The sequence below is a fragment of the Falco punctatus genome (assembly GCF_963210335.1).
Source record: "Falco punctatus genome assembly, chromosome: 1".
In the NCBI taxonomy this organism is placed as follows: Eukaryota; Metazoa; Chordata; class Aves; order Falconiformes; family Falconidae; genus Falco; species Falco punctatus.
The window spans coordinates 124459000-124475787 of record NC_137580.1 but is presented as its reverse complement, the minus strand read 5'-3'; the positions used below and the strand labels follow the sequence as shown (position 1 = coordinate 124475787).

Sequence of the window (16788 nt, the reverse complement as noted above, 5' to 3'; positions counted from 1 at the left end):
GTCGTCTTTGCTTTGCAGCTGAGCTACGGAGATTTTCTTGACCTCCATTGACCTAACGGTGATAAACCTTCTTAGAGGAATTGAAACCAAGTTGCATGAGTCTTTTGCTCAGATGCCCTTTTTCCCAGTGGAAGCAATGGCAAATTTTGCAATGCTGTAAGGCTGAGCGGGCTCAGACTGTAATTTCTTTTGAATTAAGGTCTAATACTGAGCAGCATCAACCTACCTTGACATAAGAGCACTGAAAGATACTCAAGAACGTAGCAGGGTTGGTCCAAAGCTACTTGGATGTGATGAGCTCTGCAGTCTCTTCAGGGTTTGTTTAACAGGGAGCACTGAGCATGCTGGGACTGCCAGTATGTAGTAACATGAGGAAGATCAAGTCAGAGTATAAATAATAAATAACAGATCTGTGTGTTCCAGTCAGTCCCTCTGATTCTACTTCTATTTTGTCTGCAGCTCTGCTTTTTATGTTCCCTCTATCCATTCCTTTCTCTGATTTTTCATCATCTCAGCTTTTCATCGTTGTCCCCCTGATGTGGGTTAATGCTGCATGCTCTGGAGTCACTGTGCTTGTGAAACACCAGGCCTGCACTTGCAGGCAGAAGCTGGCTCTGTTCTGCTTAGAGGCTGAATAAGCTGGCATGACCCAGCGTACCGCTCCTCGGGCCCTTGCTGTTCGGTCCCTGAAGAGGAAGGTCGCTGGTACAAAGTGTGACCATGGTACAAACTGAACTTCACTTTGTGCCAGCCAAGAAATTGTTTGTTTCCATTGGAAATCAGAGCAATGTGTTGTTTCATTTCTTGGCCATCGCTTCCATGCATTCATCTGTCTAATAAAAATAAATGTAGAAAATGAAAAAAGAAGCAAGTTCATCCTTCTCTGTCTTGTCTCAGTGTGCTCACCCTTCACTGTGTCATCTTTCTGCCATGCGTGCATACATTTTCTCTGTGTTCCTCCGCTCTCAGCGCTTCTCTTAGGACACTTGAGCTGCGTTTCATTTCTGCTGGGAATGAGTCCTCGGGAAGCAGGGTGGGGGGGACCCCGGCATGCAGCATGTCCTCTGCTGATGCATCTGTGCTTGGGCTTGTCCTGAGGGCTGAATTAGCTGAGCTGGAGACTTCACAGCACCAGCCAGGGACACTGGGGGCTTCAGCACAAGATGTGGCTTCTTGTATTATCAGTCATCAGGGTTTGGAGCTCGGTGTCCTATTTCTTGGCCACCACGGCAGCCAGCACAGTGGTGCTTTGGGTATGACATGGTTATACCATTCGTAACCAAGATCACGTTCTTGGGGTAACAGACTCCTCCGTGCCTAGAGCTAATTGCTGTAAGGAGTGAGTCAAGCTGGTGTCTCCTACAGTGCCATAGCGCGTGTGGGGCCGGGTCTGTCAGCACCGCTGAGGCTGGTAGCAGCGACCCTGTTGCTTTCCACGGGCAAATTGTGACACCTCCGCTCTCCCGCTGCGGGGGAGCAGGGAAGGGGACAGAGCTGCAGGGGAGGGGGGCACCGGCCCAGGCTTGGCCAGAGTAGCCATCGGCTGCCTCCCAGCTCAGCCCTGTCTCTCCTGGTAGCAGCTGGCCCTTCTCCTCCTGGCGAAGACTGGGGAGGCTGGGCCAGCCTCCGGCACGGGCATGCTGTGCCCCGGGGCCTGACCCAGCCTCTCTCCTTTTCCTCCCCGCAGCCATCCCACCACACCTCCCGGGCCCCCCGCCCGGCTGTCTACGCTGGCACCAACACCCCGCCATCGCTGCCTGCTGCCTCCCCCGGCCCCCCGGCCCAGCCCCACCACGCCGCCTGCCCCAGGCCTGCCAGCGAGGCCCCAGGCGGGGCCCAGCAGCAGCCCGAGGGGGCCGGCCCCGGCCCCTTCCCCTCCGCTGGTGGCAGGTCCCGCACGGCCGCCCTGTCCTTCGGCCGGTTCCTGAGGAGGGGCTGCCGGGCCTCGCCCGTGTTCGCCGCGCTCTCGCCCAGGTGCCCGGCCGTGCCCCACGGGAAGGTGCAGCCGCTGGGCGAGCGGGAGCGGCAGCTCCGGCCGGACGCCGCAGCGGTGAGCAGGTAAGCACCGCGCGGGCACCTGAGCCCCCGTGCAGGGCTCGCCTCCGGTCCCGTGTCCGTTTGTACGTAGAGGTTGAAATGGCGCCAGCTGAGCCCGTTAAAGTGGGCCTTGTGCTTCGTATTGCAGTCAGCTGCTGCCGCCCCCCGCCCCGTGCGCCGCTGTGGGGCTGGTGTGATGGCGGCTGCGGGAGTGGGCACCAGCCCCGCGCCTCCCCGGGCCAGGCGGGACAATGGAGGCGCTGCACCTCCCCGCCAGCCCCAGGGAGCTGCGGGCCATGAGGCTGCTCGGGGTACATGTGGCATAGCCAGGGACGTGGCCTCTCCTTCCCCCTGGGGACGCCAGGCACCTGCACTGGTGTCCCCCTGCAGCCGTGCCACCCCTTGCCCGCATCCCCGAGCCCCACGCGCTGGGGCAGGCCGGAGGAGGTGATGGCACCTTGCACGAGGCAGCCCCAGCTCGGCATGAAGTTACGTTTCTCCCCACATCAAGCACCTTCATGGGCTGTGGGGCCTTGCGGCACAAGCAGCAGAAGCTGTTTGACCAACTTTGTTATTTTGGTGGCTTTGGAGATGAGCTCCAGATCTTTGCACCAGCAAAGATGGTGAGATGCTCCGGTACTGGGGGGCAGGGCCCCCGTACACCCTGAGAATGTGGCCAGCCCAGCTGATGGTGCCGTTCCTACCGTTGCATCTCAAACCCACCACTGGCGTTGGTGCTGCCTGCCCCAAATCATGGCCAGGCCTCCAAAAGCATCTCTTCCCCTTGGCTCCTTGCACTTGCTCCCCATATTGGATGTGTTTTTTGATGAGAAACAGGCAGGAGGCCACACCGGTGGTTTCTCTCTCCTGCACTTACACCTCCTGTTTTGCTTTTGAGTCCTGAATTTGGCAAACCACTCGTACGTTTGTGTTTGTTCTCGAGCATTGGTTCAGGTTTGGTTTAGTGGTTTGAAAGTCAGAGGAGACACAGAAGTAACAAGGGAGGAGAAATCCTGAGGGGGATCGTGAACGTTTGTCCTGCCAGAGCAGGATGCGTATTCATATTCATATTCATAATCTGGGGATTTCTTGCCTGGAGAGGCTGTCACTGTTGAAACTAAATCCTGGCCATGTCCTTCACCAAGAGTAACATGTCCTCAATCTCTTTTAATCCACCTTTGCTGGTGACCAAGTGGACGAGTCCACGTTATAAATTCAAAAGCATAAGTCTGAGGGCTCCTGCTCCACCTGGCTCTGCGCTCCGGCTATGCCAGAGCTGGGTCACACAGCAGTTTTGCTTCAAAGGGCTGGGAGTGCACATTTCCTTCGTTTTCCATCTCTGCAGGCTTGTGCCCAGGAGTTTTGCTTTGGGATCTGGGGTTTGAACAGTGGAAAACTCAAAGCCAGACTCCATGCTGCGTGTTCGCTGTCTCCGAGCGCACATCAAAAAGTGCTGTATGCGTGATGAGTTTTTATTTCACAACACAGCTTCTTCCAAATAAAAACGGATGCTCCTTTGGAGAGCCGGATCTACCCCATAGACTCTGAGGAGGGAGAGGACAACCACCACCGAGCTTGTAAGGACTCTGCGAAGGAGGTGATCTGCCCGTGGGAGAACCCCGCGGAAGAGGGGGGGGCTGGGTAACGAGCAGCCCAGACACGGACGCTCTCTCCAGGCCTGAGAGCACAAGGTCTGCCATGTACAGCTGGGTATACGGGCCGTGGTGTGAAGAGGCGCGTTACGGCCATCCTTTAGCATCAAGGAGGCTCCGACTCTGCAGCTATGAACGGCGGACCCTGCCGTACCCATCTGCTTGTGGTTCAAGAATCTGAAGCATTTCTGGACTGGTTTTCTTGGCTATCTTTGGTATATTCTGATCTGTTCATTACAAACGTCTTGATAAATGAAGCTCGTTTCTTGCCTTGCAGCAGACGGAGAATTTATGTGTGTGTATATCCTGGGAAATAGCGTCTTATCTGAACTACTTGCTTGGCCATGAGGTGTCAGCACACTGTACACAGCACAGCTGGAGCAGAGCTTGCAGGCATTTTTCAGAGTAGGACTCGGACTTCAGTGCCAAGTCTGGGGCATGTTTGCGCCCCCAGCTTGGGTCCACCTCTTATTATTACTATCTTTTTAATTTTAAAGCAAGTTCATTAAAAGGTAGCTAATTGCTGGGAAGGTAAATTGAACCCCTCGTGAGAAGCTGTGTGCCAAATGGCGTAGCATCGTTCCTTAATCCAAACCAAAAATGGTCCCAAAGAGCAAGCAGTGCAGGAGAAGAGCAAAGGCTCCAGAGCAGTTCTGCGTTACCTCCAGTGTCCCTTCTGTGGCCTCTTGGTGCAGGGATGGGTTTTGAAACCATGACTTGAGCTGCACCCCGGCAACACCTGGGAAGATCCAAACCAAACCTGTGTTGGTGTTTTGGACCTCCCCAGACTTAGACTGGTGCGTTGCCACAGTCTTTACTCGTGTTGTTATCAAGTGTTAGAGCGTTGCTTTCCCTATGTCGTGTCAGTGTTGAAGATGGATTTTTGTTCACGCTTGGAGGGTTTCCTAGATGTGCGTGGTGTGGGGCATCATTCTGTAATTTGGCCGTGTGGCCTGTGACTTTTGGTGTTGTTATTTTGCACTTTCTAATTGTAAACGGAGCTTTGCATGTGTGGCTGACATGGTTCGTCATGCCGATTGCTACTGTGGGATTTAGTCTCTCCTCCCACATGCTCAGTGGTCCCCATTTCCCCCTGGTTGGGGATGACACTTCTCATTACAGGGCAGGTCGGGAAAACCAAGAGGCTGTTTCTGTTTCCCAAGTCTCTTTCCCAGAGGAGCAGGAAGACGCACTGCCCCAAAGCGAAGGTCGAGCGGGAGGGTGCTGCCCCGCGCCGCCTGTGATGTTCCCTCTGTACAAACGCGTGCCTGCTTGTGCTGGCTTTGCTTTGTGGGAAGGATCAGGCTCTGCTCTGGCAGTCACTAGTGGTGGCCACCTGTTACTCAGGAGAGACAAGTGTGGTGTCTTTTGCGATTGTTTTTGTTGATATTGTTACTCATCTGCTCCTGACGAGACACTGGTAATGTATAATCCAGGCAACACAAAGGAAGACATTGTGATGTGTAAGTTAATAATATCATATGTAATGTTATGTACATATTATAAGAGCTATCCTACTATTAATATTTGTCTCACTGGTTTGGGGTTCCTCCTGTGCGCCTCCTTGCCTTCTACTCCAGAGGCCAACAGCAGCCACGGATCAGCAGTGTGTGTCTGGGGCTGGGAGGTGGGTCATGCTCCGTGGAGACAGTGCGTGGTGTCACGTGGAACCCCGTTGTCTGTGGTTTCCCCCTCCTCAGCACTGCTGGCATGCACAGAGCCATGGTGGGCACTCAGCACCAGCTCCCCAGCTGGCTTCCTCACAGCTGTGGCTCCACGTGTCCTCGGCTCGCTGCGGAAGACGCATGCCTTGTCCCGCTTTCACAAGCTGATGAATGCGTGCATTCTCCATGATGAACTTGGGCGCTACTCTTTATTCGGTATGGGCTTAGCAAGAGCAACACAACTAGTGCTAATTGATACCCACCTACCATGAGAACCTCTTTGTAGTGATGTACAGTTTTCTAGCCACAGGGGAGAGGGAACTTGCCAAGAAACCCTTGTCAAAGAGGTGGGTCTCACCCATGCTGGCCCCACTGAGGGGTGGCCGCTTCCTTTGCTGCAAAGAAGCGTGGAGGGTTTTCTAGAAATATCTCCGGGTTTATTTTCAGGGGCCTGGGGTGGAGGCAATCAGCCTTTCCTCTGCAGGCAGAGCTTGGTGGTTGCCGAGTGGGGAGCAGGCTGTGGCTGTGCTGGCTCTCCTGTGGGGCACGCGCAGGCGATGGAGAGCTCATACTCGCTGGTGACCCGTTCTGCTCCTTAGGGAGTGGAGCGTGAAGTTCTCCCCATCTTTGCCAAGGAATCAAATAGTGCCTTGGCCTCATGCTCATCTTCTAAACCAGAGGAAGGACTTCAGGGTCCAAGACAGGCTGTTCTGTCAGGGCTTGGACACCCTGATGCAATTGCATCCAGACAGACAGGTACGTACAAGTCCCAGAGGCCAGCACTGGGGGTTCCCAACTTTTATGTCTTCAGGGCGCTGCTTTTTTCCCCCACTATCTTCCAACTTGAGGACTCCTACAGTTTTTTTGCCTTGTGGGGGCACAGACCCCTGCGTCATGCATCTCAAGCCCATGCCTTGCTTTCCTTCCTTCCTCCCTTCACCTGCAGACCCCCCAGGTGCCTGCTGACTGCAGGTTGAAAACCGCTGCTCCGGGGGCCCTGGATCCCTCCTGTCACCTCGCTGTGCTCGCACGGTGACATCTGACGATCTCGCCCCCGCTGGAGGCCTGGCATGCCGGAGTCGGGAGCGCTTTCAGCTCTTGCAGTTCAAATCCCCTCGCTGTGCAGGAGCCCATTTAATGCTGCCTGGAGTCACCTGGAAGAATTAGCTCACTGCAGCAACTTAGACATCCAAGGTATTCCGATAATGTGAGGGATGTGTAAGGTTAATGACTGGAAAAAGTGATCGCTCCCTGGGGGCAGTTTCTCAGAAAACTCCCTGCTGCTTGGCTGACAGAAGAAAGGAGACTCCAGCAGCAGCGAGGAAGCCCCGTGCCCTCTCCGCGGCGGCTCTGCTCTCCTGCCCCCCACCGCTGCGGGGGCTTGCGGCTGGCACAGACCCACGGAGCAGCCATGGCCCCGCTCGGGCTCGTCGGTGCTGGAAGAGCTCCCCACGCTCCAGGTCTGAGCTGATGTGCTGCAGGAGGGGCCACAATGGTCGGACTTTGGATATTGTTTGCAAGAACTTGGAAGGAAGATGCTTAATTAGCTGTGTGGTCCTCCAGCGTGCTTCACTGCCGCGTGGGGAGGTCCCACACCCCTTGTTAGCGCGGGGTCCTCCAGCATCCTTTGCTGGGGCTCAGGCTGACCCACGGCTGCTGAGGTTTGTTCACATCCTTGCTCTGCAGCAGTGGGCCAGCCTGGAAAGCAAGAGCAGCTTCTGAGGTTTCCCCAAACCTCCGTGAGGGCTCTTCCCAGGCTGCCTCAGCCATCAACCTCAAGGGGACACTGTTGGGATAGGATGGGAGCGAGTCCCAGGCTGGTGAACCTCAGGCTCTTGCTGGAGCTTTGGGCAGGAGGTGGATCCTGCGGTGGGCTGCCAGCTCTGGGGTGCTGCGGCTGGGGCTGCTCACCGGTGGTGCTGCGGGGCTGGGGTACGCGCAGCTGGAAGGTGTTGGCAGGGCTCAGGGAACCGGTTCAAATGTCCCGCTTCGAGATCTGCTTTCCAGGTGGTCGGCATCTCTCGAATCTGCCTTCAAGCTTGACATTTCAGTCTCTCCTCTCCGGCTGGGACATACGGCCAAGGCGCCAAAAGCACCGAGAGCCTTTTTCTTCCTCTGAAGTCTTGGACTGTGCATTGCTCAAGTCTCGTTAATTTAAAAATGGAACAAAGAATGCTCAGCATCCAGCAGGATCAGGCCTCAGGAGCAGGAAGTACCAGCTGGCTCAGGAGAGGGCTTGTTCCCCTGAGATTCCCAGCGTGGTTTTGGCAGGCGGCGTGGTTGGGATGGCTCTGCGAGCAGCCTCGTCCTGCCTGAAATGCCAGCCGTGGCAGAACAGCTGACTCAGAGCATGACAGCTCTTCACAGCATCCCCTTGTGAAAGGAGCTGTCAGAAACGTTCCTGACACCGCTGCCTTCACATTTTGTGAGGGTGGCTTGAAAGCGGAGATGTAAGCGGAGCCCACGTCATGACGCTCTTGCAAACGGTGCTCCGTGGGTGGAATTCACCTCTGTGCAGGGGCTGCACCACGTTACATCCTACTGGGCTCCCAGAATAGGATGTCAGGTGAACAGAGGTGGTTCACGGTACATTCACCCTGACATCTGAATGTCTGAATTATGATAAATGTATTATGAAAGAGTCACTGTGACTTGGCTTCTTGGAGTGCAGGAGCCTCAGGGATCCAGGAAGAAAGCCAGTCACTGGGGTAATTTTCCCCTTGCCACGAGGGATATGTTTTATGCATTTTGCAGTGCACCTAGCCCAGGAGCAGAGGTGAGCACCTCACAGGATCTCTTTTAGGGCAGAGGTTCCTAGATCTGTTCTGCACCACGCTAAACAGGAAAAAATAAGCTCTTGCAAGTCAGTTTACTTTTTAAAATTCATGTTGCCATAGCAGCTTAGCACACTGTCTCAAGTCCTCCTTGCAAAACTTTGATCACCATGAAAACAAAATTATGTTGTTCTCCAACGTGTTCTACATATAAATATATCGAAGTTCCCATAGCTCATGCCTCAGCGTCTCTGCAGAGACCTCTTTTATTTCTCACTCACAAAAAATTTCTCTGGCCAAGGGACAGTATTTTAAATCCTTGAGGTGCATCAGGCTCAGTCTTGGTGTGAAGCTGGCTCCTCAGCATCTTCATGGTCCTGCTGCTCGTGTTCCCAGCTGAGGTTCTGGTTCCAGTGGTTTCTAACACACTCTGTACACCACAGCACTGAAGCCCAGACACCAGCTTCTGTCCCCCAGGCTGTGGGAATACCCTCCTCCCTTGGCTCTGCTCTCTGGACATCGGCCTAGTCTCTTCCCTGAAGTACTGAAAGAACACAAATTCCCCTGAAATATCTACCTATTTGTTATGCAGCAGGAGCACTGAGCTCTATTATCCTCGCCCACCTCTAGTCCCATCATGCTGGATTCCCTCTGTCCCCAGGGAAAGAGTTAGTCACCCCTCTTCAGATGGGATGAATTCACTTTGGAAATGGTTTGTTCCCTCCGTTGGCTCTAGGGGAGTAACTCTGCACTGGACACAGCTTTGCTATGCGTAGGATGTGATGACAGGTTATACATGGTGGGGTTATCCAACACCAGTGGCTTTAGTGAGAGTTAGTGCATCCAATGTGTTGTGTGCAGGCACCTGCTGCAACTCCAGGTAGGGTGGCCCGGCTCTTTGCAAGCTCTTCTTTAAGCCGCAGGAGACCTGAGTTTATTCTCATTGTTACCCGAGATGAAGCTGCCTCGTTCTTGCTCCTCAGCTTTCCTCTGCTGTGTGTGCTGAAAGCAATGGAGGGAACATTGACAAACACCAACACTTTAAATCCCGTTTAGAGCAATCCTTCAGTTTCCATCAGGTGGCCTATTTTTCTGGCTACATTCATGTTAGCAAGATTGGAATAGACCAAAAAGAAAAAAGATATCAGGCTAGATATAGAAAAAATTTGTAATAACAACCTACACAGTCATTTGGTTAAACAGCACATTACCCCAAGCTACGCTTTTGCTGTTGTTTTTCATATGTTTTTCATCTCCTCACCCAGAGAAGACCCTTCCCGACCAGGACTGCGAAAGGTCAGTGGGGTTTTTATTAATGTTCATAGCCAGACTTCTTCCAGTCAGCTTTTTTTTTCTTTTTTTTTTTCCTTTCTTTCCCAATCAACTGAAGGGGGGGGGGGGGGAGAAGAAAAAATTGGGGTAAAAGTTGAAGAACACTTTAATTTATAAGAAAAAGAACTAAATAATTGATGTAGTCATGGTGCCAAAGGTAATTTCTGCTGCTCCCTCTATCTCACAAAGACATTTAGCATTGATTGAGATCAAAGTATCAAAAACCCCTGCTGCTGAGCTGAAAGGCAAAACTTTCGGCTGCCTTTCTCCGCTCTAATAATATCGTCTTTATGTAGTTAATAAACTGCACACTTCAGTCAAACTATATCATTACAGAAGACTTAGGGAGCTAATAATTTAAAAGCAAAGAATTGCCTCTGTTCTTCGCTTTGAACTAAACAACATTCTGTTGAATGAGGGGGACATCAAAGCTTTGTTACTATTACCAATGTGGCTGGAGCATAGGGCCGCACAGAGTGTGTACTTCAGTCATCAAGAGAAAAAAAAAAAGATTAAAGATACTGGCTTATCAACCCACAGGCAGAACCAGGTGTTTTCTTTTCTGCTGTGCAAGCATCAGGTGGTTTGCTTATCAATGAGTTTTCTTGTTAAATAGATGTACATGACTTAGGTTGATCTCTCCAATTCTGTGGCCCTTTTATTTCGTGAGCAATCTTCGGAAAAGTTGGGGCGAGGGGCTGTTTGTTCGCAGGAGGACAGCTAACTGGGCCTTTTGCCGAGCGCCAGCTCCCGTTTTCGCTCTGCTGACTCCCCCGGTGTGCTGTGCCGTGCTCCGCTGCGGCGGGTCTCCTCCCTGCTCCCCACATCCCTCCTGCACACGTGCCGTGGGGCAGGCGCCTAGGTGTGTGGCAGTCCCCTCTTCTGCTGGATGCACCTTCACCCCCCGCTTGCCGTCCCATCTCCAGGTCCTCCGTGCTCTGAGCGGAGCAGGCTTAGCTCTCCGGGGTCAGCAGACGTGTGTCCCTGCAAACCCTCCAGGTGGCTGGGAGTGAGGGCGGCACGGTGCTGCTCCACTTCCCTCTGCGTGGGGAAGACCGAGAGGATCTGCCGTCCTGCTGCCGCCTCCAGCTCTACCACAGCTGAGAACCCAGACGTTTGCAAAGATCTGGCCGCTGCCAGGAGTGGGTGTCCACAGAGGGTCTTGATCATGAAGATCCTGAGCTCATCGAAGGGTGTGTGAATCACGCATGTTCATGCCAGCGATGCTTCCACACCAGATGTTTTTTCTCCAAGTATGGCACCAGGAGAAAGAAAGGCTTTCTTTGATAAATCCCACTGAAAGACAGAGTTTTTCCTGGGATGTTTGGCAGGGATAGGATCAGCAAAAACAGTCCAAAGAGACTTCAGGAGGTGTCCTCCTATCCCTTCCCTGCCATGGCAACATCTGCCCATGTTGTGCGTCTGGGCTGCCCCCAGGTCAGACCTCCCATGGGCTTGGGCAGGAGATGTTTGGTACGGGGCTGTGGTGTGAGCCCCACGGCCTCACCAGGAGAAACAAGGTGAACCCCGAGGTCAGCACTTGAGAGGACAGGGCCTCTAAACCCTCCAGCTCTGACCTCCTGGGCTGGATGGACCCCTGGATGCTCCAGGCATGTCTGGGAGCCGGCAATTCAGTCTGGGCTCTATTATGGGATACTTGCACTTTTTAAATGCTGCTTTACATTTGCATCAAAAACTCTCCTTGGTTCTTGGCAGTCTGGATCTCATCCCCTATTAAAGACTGGAATTTAAAAAAGCAGAAAATAATGGCTTATTTCAAAGTAACAATTCGACTGCTTTTTGAAATGCTGTCCTTATTCAAAACCACTTAAATTTGTACATATTTCTAAGTCTTTATTATCCTCAGGGGCTGAACCAATATGGATCTTGATTTCTGCAAATGTTCTCCTTGATTTCTGTGTCAGAAAGTTGAGAAGTAATGTGAACAGATCGGACATTAACCATAGGTAAGAAATGGTTTCCTGGGAATTACTGCTTAAGTTATTCTTTAAGATACTTTGCAAAGCCTATTACTATGGGGAGAAAATTTGTAGCAGAAGACTTTTGGAAAGGATGGTCTTGTCCTTTTTATCCCGTTGAGCTGCAGGCTGGAGCGTGTGCCTGCGCACATGTGTAGACATGTGTGCATGTGTGTGCTTTTGTAGGCTTCATTCTTTTTCCAGTGGAAGTGGCTTTACCATGCAGTAAGAGGGATATTCTAGCCCTGCTGAAGTGTTCAGAATTTTTATCTCTGACATGGAAGACGTTCTTCTAGCAGGTACACGCACAGCTGACATGCATTTTATGACCAGAATAATGTAAACTGCCCTGTAAACAGAGAGAAACTTGTCCATCATCTCTGCTGCAGATTAATGGGTGACCTGCAGATACCACGTGCTGGTGGTGCGTGTTGCTTTAGGACAGCAGTAATCAAAGGAGGAGGTGGGAAAAGGTCTTCTGCCTGCTCTGGCTGAGACAGTGTGTGATTCACATGCAGACATAGTGCCAAGGTTTTAAGAAGTGTTTTCTGAAATGTTGACTTCATCTGCCAGGAAGGTTTTGAGTTTGTCTGAGCTCATCCGACTGCCACCATCCTGGCAGGGTGAAGTGTGTCACAGTTAAGTCAGCCTGGTGGATTGTCTCTCAGAGGCAACCGTCAAGCCAGAGGAGACCCTGATGTGTTCTGCTTGACTTGTTTGGACTTTCACTGGCGGGACGTTTGGGACACAATACCCAAGATTTGTCCCCAGAAATCAGAACACAGTGGGTAGTATTTAATACAACCTCTAGAGCAAAGTACCTGCTGCACATTCTAGAGCACAGTATCTGCCTGCCCGCCTGTCTCTCTGTCTCTCTACATTCATGGAATGACTATTTCTGCAGAATTTAGGAATGCTCCCTTGTTCAAAACAGTGCTGCAACCCAGTGCGCTGCTAAGAGAGGCTTTCCAGCTGGACAGAGATGCAGAGCTAAAGATTCTTGAGCCAAGCTTTGCAAGATCTGGTAATACAAAGATAATAAAGTGACTCTGATGGGAGTGCAAGGCAGAGTGAAGCTGTCTTTAGCCTTTACCAAAACCACTGTCAGTGCCTTTGCCTTTTCACAGCACAGCTCTTTGCAAAGCTAATTGGGTTAGTGCCTTGCAGGGGGTTTTCAGTGTCTGCAGGAGATGGGCTGCTGCAAACACCTTCCCCTTCAAGGCACACAGCGTTGCCTTTTTCACACCACAGCTCTCTCCCTGGCTTCTGTTCTCGAAAAGCAAAAGTCCCAGGCTGTTCTTCAGTATCAGCCATTACAGTGTTTCAGTTCTTTCCTCCCAGCCATTTTCAAATGTTCAACTTAAAAGGAGAATGTTTCATTTTAGGCCAAATTCCCCCCTCCTCTCCCTTTCCCCTCTCTTCTCCTTCGTCTTCATTCCCCCCGCCCCTCCCCCCCCCCCACCCCCCCGGCCCTTCTCTGGAAGAAGAACAAAGTCATTCAAATCAGGAAGCTGAGGAACTCCATGTATACTTTCCACTGGGACCTCAATCCCTACTGGTTTGGCTTGATTTGATTGAAGTGTAATTTAATCCTTCATCATTTGTCATAATGTCATTTATATATAAAAACAACACTGCATCCAACCTTCAGATCAGCACCGAGGAGCTCTCCAGGAGGCATGAAAACGAAGTTGAGGAGCAGGCTTTGCTGACTGCAAGGAGGGTGTGAAGCTGGCAGGCAGCGGGGCAGGGAAGGCACTTGGAGGAAGCGTGTCGCCTTTGAGCCAGGTTGCATTGTGTTAGTGGGGATGGGTCTGGATTCACAGCGAAATGAAGGGGAAGGGGCGATTGTGAGCCCAACTATGCAAAATAATTCAGGTTGAGTAGGTGAAATACCTGGGAGGAGGTGAACAACCCGGCTTTCAGCGTGGGCTAGAAGCTGGAGTATATTTGCAGGTGCACTGGTAAGCGTAGCGATGATAATGTCACTGCCCTCTGTTACCGGCTGGAGCAAGGCAGGGCTGGAGCCCACACCCCTCAAACCAATTCTTTATTTGTAATAGAGGAAGGGGAGGAAAGGGAAGGGCCTCTCATGGTAGGAAATGTCTTCCTGGCTCTGCTTTGCTATCATTGTGCGGGTTTCCTCCATCCCCTCTTCTTCAGAGTGACCTCTGTGTCGCTGGTGCTCGCCTCAAGCACTGGGGTGGGGGCTGCAGTGCTTTTTTGACACCGAGTCCCTCTCATGGAGCCTGTAGGTGAGGCAGCAGAAGCCACCAGGCACTCATCTCAAGGCTGTAGGAACCTGAACCTTCATCTTTTGCCTCAGGTGTCTCATGTTTAGCGATGTACAGCTAAAATACTGAGCATCTGAGCTCTGGCATCTCTCTGCTCCGTCATCCCAGCGGTATGGTGGGGGAGAAGGCAGGCAGGGAGGAGAGGTTGGCAGCTCTGCTGTGACTCCAGGGAGCTTAAATGGGCTGGTGGCTCTCGGTGGTTATGGACTTGGCTGCACGCAGGTGCTGAGAGGGCACGTGGTCCAAACCCCGTCTGGACTCCCCTCTGAAACCTCGCCCCAACTCCATCTCTCGGGGTCCCCACCCATGGCACGGGAGCGCATTGACCTGCGGTGAGGTGTCTGGAGAGGCAGCGACACACCTCTCCCTGCGTTACTGCTCCTGCTCTTCACTGCAGCTCTCAAAGAAATGGAGCCTCGTCAGAATAAAAACAGCTTCTGAAGCTTTGGCGCAATATGCTACAGACCAAAACCCAGTCCAGCACAGGGATAACTGAGAAGCGTTGGGAAAACTCTGCACTCGAGAGCCCCGAGGCTTTTGTTCCGCACTCTGTGCCCTGCGCGGGCCGGGCTTGCTCCCCGCGGTGCGAGCTAACACGCAACCCGCGGCACCCACCTGGCTCGGCACCCAGGCAAGGATGCTCCTCATCCTCTTTCAAGCTTGCTGGCTCACTTCTCCTTGCCTGAGCGTTTTTGGCACGGTCTGGCCTCACAGCTAGGCATGTCCTGGAACGCTCCGTGGCACGCCCTGCTGAGAGGCACCGCGGGGCAGGAAGGTTATGGACAATCTGCAAATGTCGTGTGAGGTGGTTTTACTGGAGGATTGTTTTGAGAGAGATGCTGAACACCTTTGCTTTCCCCTTCCTATCTGTTCCTCCAACACCCTAAAAGGAAGTCTGAATAAGGGGAACAGATAAGCCTTATCCCTCCGAAAGAAAACATTCCTGCAGTCAGGGTATAGAAGCCAGACACCGCCTGCCTTTCTTCAGCCCAAGCCGTGCGGGTACCGCAGCAGCCAGAGCCCGGCTCTTTGCTGGGACTTAGGACAGGAGCCAGAGGTCACAGGGCTGGAGGGTGACAGTGCCCAGCGCAGCCCTCCCCGAGGGACCAGGCTGCCTGCCATCTGCTCGGGGGAGCTGGAAGGGCCTGTTGTAAAACACAACCAGCAGAGAGGGTTGTGTGAGGTCCCCACTCACCCTCCCCGCGTCTCGCTGCAGTCGGGGCTCTGCTCCATCCCTTCCCTCTAACAGCGCAGCAGAGTATCTATTCACAGCACTTGTCAAAAATTAAAGCAGAACCTTTTTTTTTCAAATGCTCCATCTGTACTTGACTGCCAGAAAAGCGATTCTTCCTCCAAAAAAATTTGCATTTAAAATTCCAAATATGCACTTTTGCTCAGACGAAAGAATGTGTGTTCCTGCTTTCAAGTTGGGTTCTCTGTGACCTCTAGGTTTTAATAATTTCAGCAAAGTGTCATTTGACAATTCAAATACAGTCGGTAAGCACAGGAAAGTAAATGTCCTTTAAGATAAGCGCATATTATATTGAGAGTTGATGATGAGAAGATTTCACCTGCAGCTAGAAACTTCAGAGTAATATGTATGACACTTCTGCATATTAAAAACCCGCTTCGGTGAAATATTGGTATTTCCAGATTTCAGCTTTGCCAGTGCTAAAATATTTCCACTGTTTAATTCATAAGAAAGTGTGATTGCCTTGTATGCAGAGGTTTTGCTGTTTAGCTTTTGCTTTCCAATTAAACATAAATCAGTGTTCAAATCCTGCTTTCTGCTGGTCTGAAGGGTAAAGGACCCCAGGCTGGATGGTCACCACCTGCTCCTCCAGCCCACTCCCTCGCCTCGGCGCCGTGCTGCCTGCGGTGCCGCAGTCGGGTGATGCTGCAGCGGGCCCAGAGGTACCACTCCTGGTCCAGGGATGCAGAGCAGGCTGGAGCTGAGAGTGGGGCTGACCCCCCCAGCTCTCAGCCCCAGGTGAACGTGCTCGTTTGGCTTTGGGCTCCCCCCTCATGCTCTGGTTTCCTCAGATCCTCTTGACTTTGTTGTGTTCTCCCAAAACCCTTGCACAGAGAGGACTGTTATCGCACGGACACCCACCCCTCTGCACGCAACTCAAGCCACCAGTCAGCAAGCAGATCAGCTTGTCACAATAATTAATAGGCCTCCCTGTGGTCCCTGGTAATCCATCCCAGGACTGCACAGCACTGGCTCTGTTTTACTTAGGTATATGTAAGCCTTCGAACTGCCCCAAACAGAGCCTTTTTTCATGAAACTCCTTCATTCAACACCTTATAAGGGCTGTGGGCGCAGGGAGGGGGCAAGTTTACACAGATGCTAGTGTCTCAGGACTTGCTAGCAGGTGTCTCCTAACTTTACACAGACCACCCTCACACTAAAGGGACTCTTTTGCTTTGAGCCTGTTTGAGTTACACGACTTTGGTCTTTGAGTTCCTGTTCAACGGGCGATTTATGACTTTCCTTATTGATAATGCTCCCGTAAGCAGAGGGATGGATCGTTAGCCGGCGGTGTGGGTCTCATGGCATCTTCGAATAGCTCAAGTTCCCTGACCATGCAATTCCTCAGGCTTTCTAGGGAAAGGAAAACACCACCACCACCCCTACGGGCTGTGGGGCTTTTCATTTGTTTGTTTGTTTGTTTAAAAAGGGGGTGGGGGGTGGGTTTGAGCTAATGATAGGTTTAAGCAAACAGTTTCCTCTGAATTTGGCCATTTTCTCTCGCTGAGGTCATATGACAGCTGAGATTACATGATTAGAAATGTTTCACGGCATTCCTCCAGTCTCAAGAGGGGAGGAGGGAAAATGTTTAGGGTTTGCTGTGTGTAGTTCAGGGAACAAACCTCTGAAGAGCCGTCCTACATAGGGGTGATCACAGCGGGCATTGCCTCCTTCTCAAGGGACGGAACTGGGAGGCAGTGGTGAGCTCCAGCTGCTGTTCCTGATGGAGAATTCAAGGTCCCTCAGGCTTTGGGAAGTTTGGGTTGGGACAGGCTGTTGCAAAATTGGGTCCTTTTTTGCAGTT

At 52.2% G+C, this 16788-nt stretch overlaps 1 protein-coding gene across 2 annotated transcripts in view; it reads left to right on the top strand.

Annotated features, from left to right (window-relative positions):
* Positions 1-16788, top strand: part of RGS9 (regulator of G protein signaling 9) — a 64077-nt gene that overhangs the window by 30273 nt on the left and 17016 nt on the right. Inside the window, exons 18-19 of one of the 2 annotated variants that reach the window (XM_080402395.1) lie at positions 1688-2058; positions 3526-16788. The exon at positions 3526-16788 is cut by the window's right edge and continues 17016 nt beyond it. In XM_080402395.1, coding sequence (XP_080258521.1) covers positions 1688-2058; positions 3526-3682 — 528 coding nt within the window. In that variant the 3' untranslated portion in view covers positions 3683-16788. Of the gene's footprint in view, positions 1-1687; positions 2059-3382 lie in introns of both variants that reach the window. The other variant, XM_080402396.1, reaches the window with a different exon arrangement.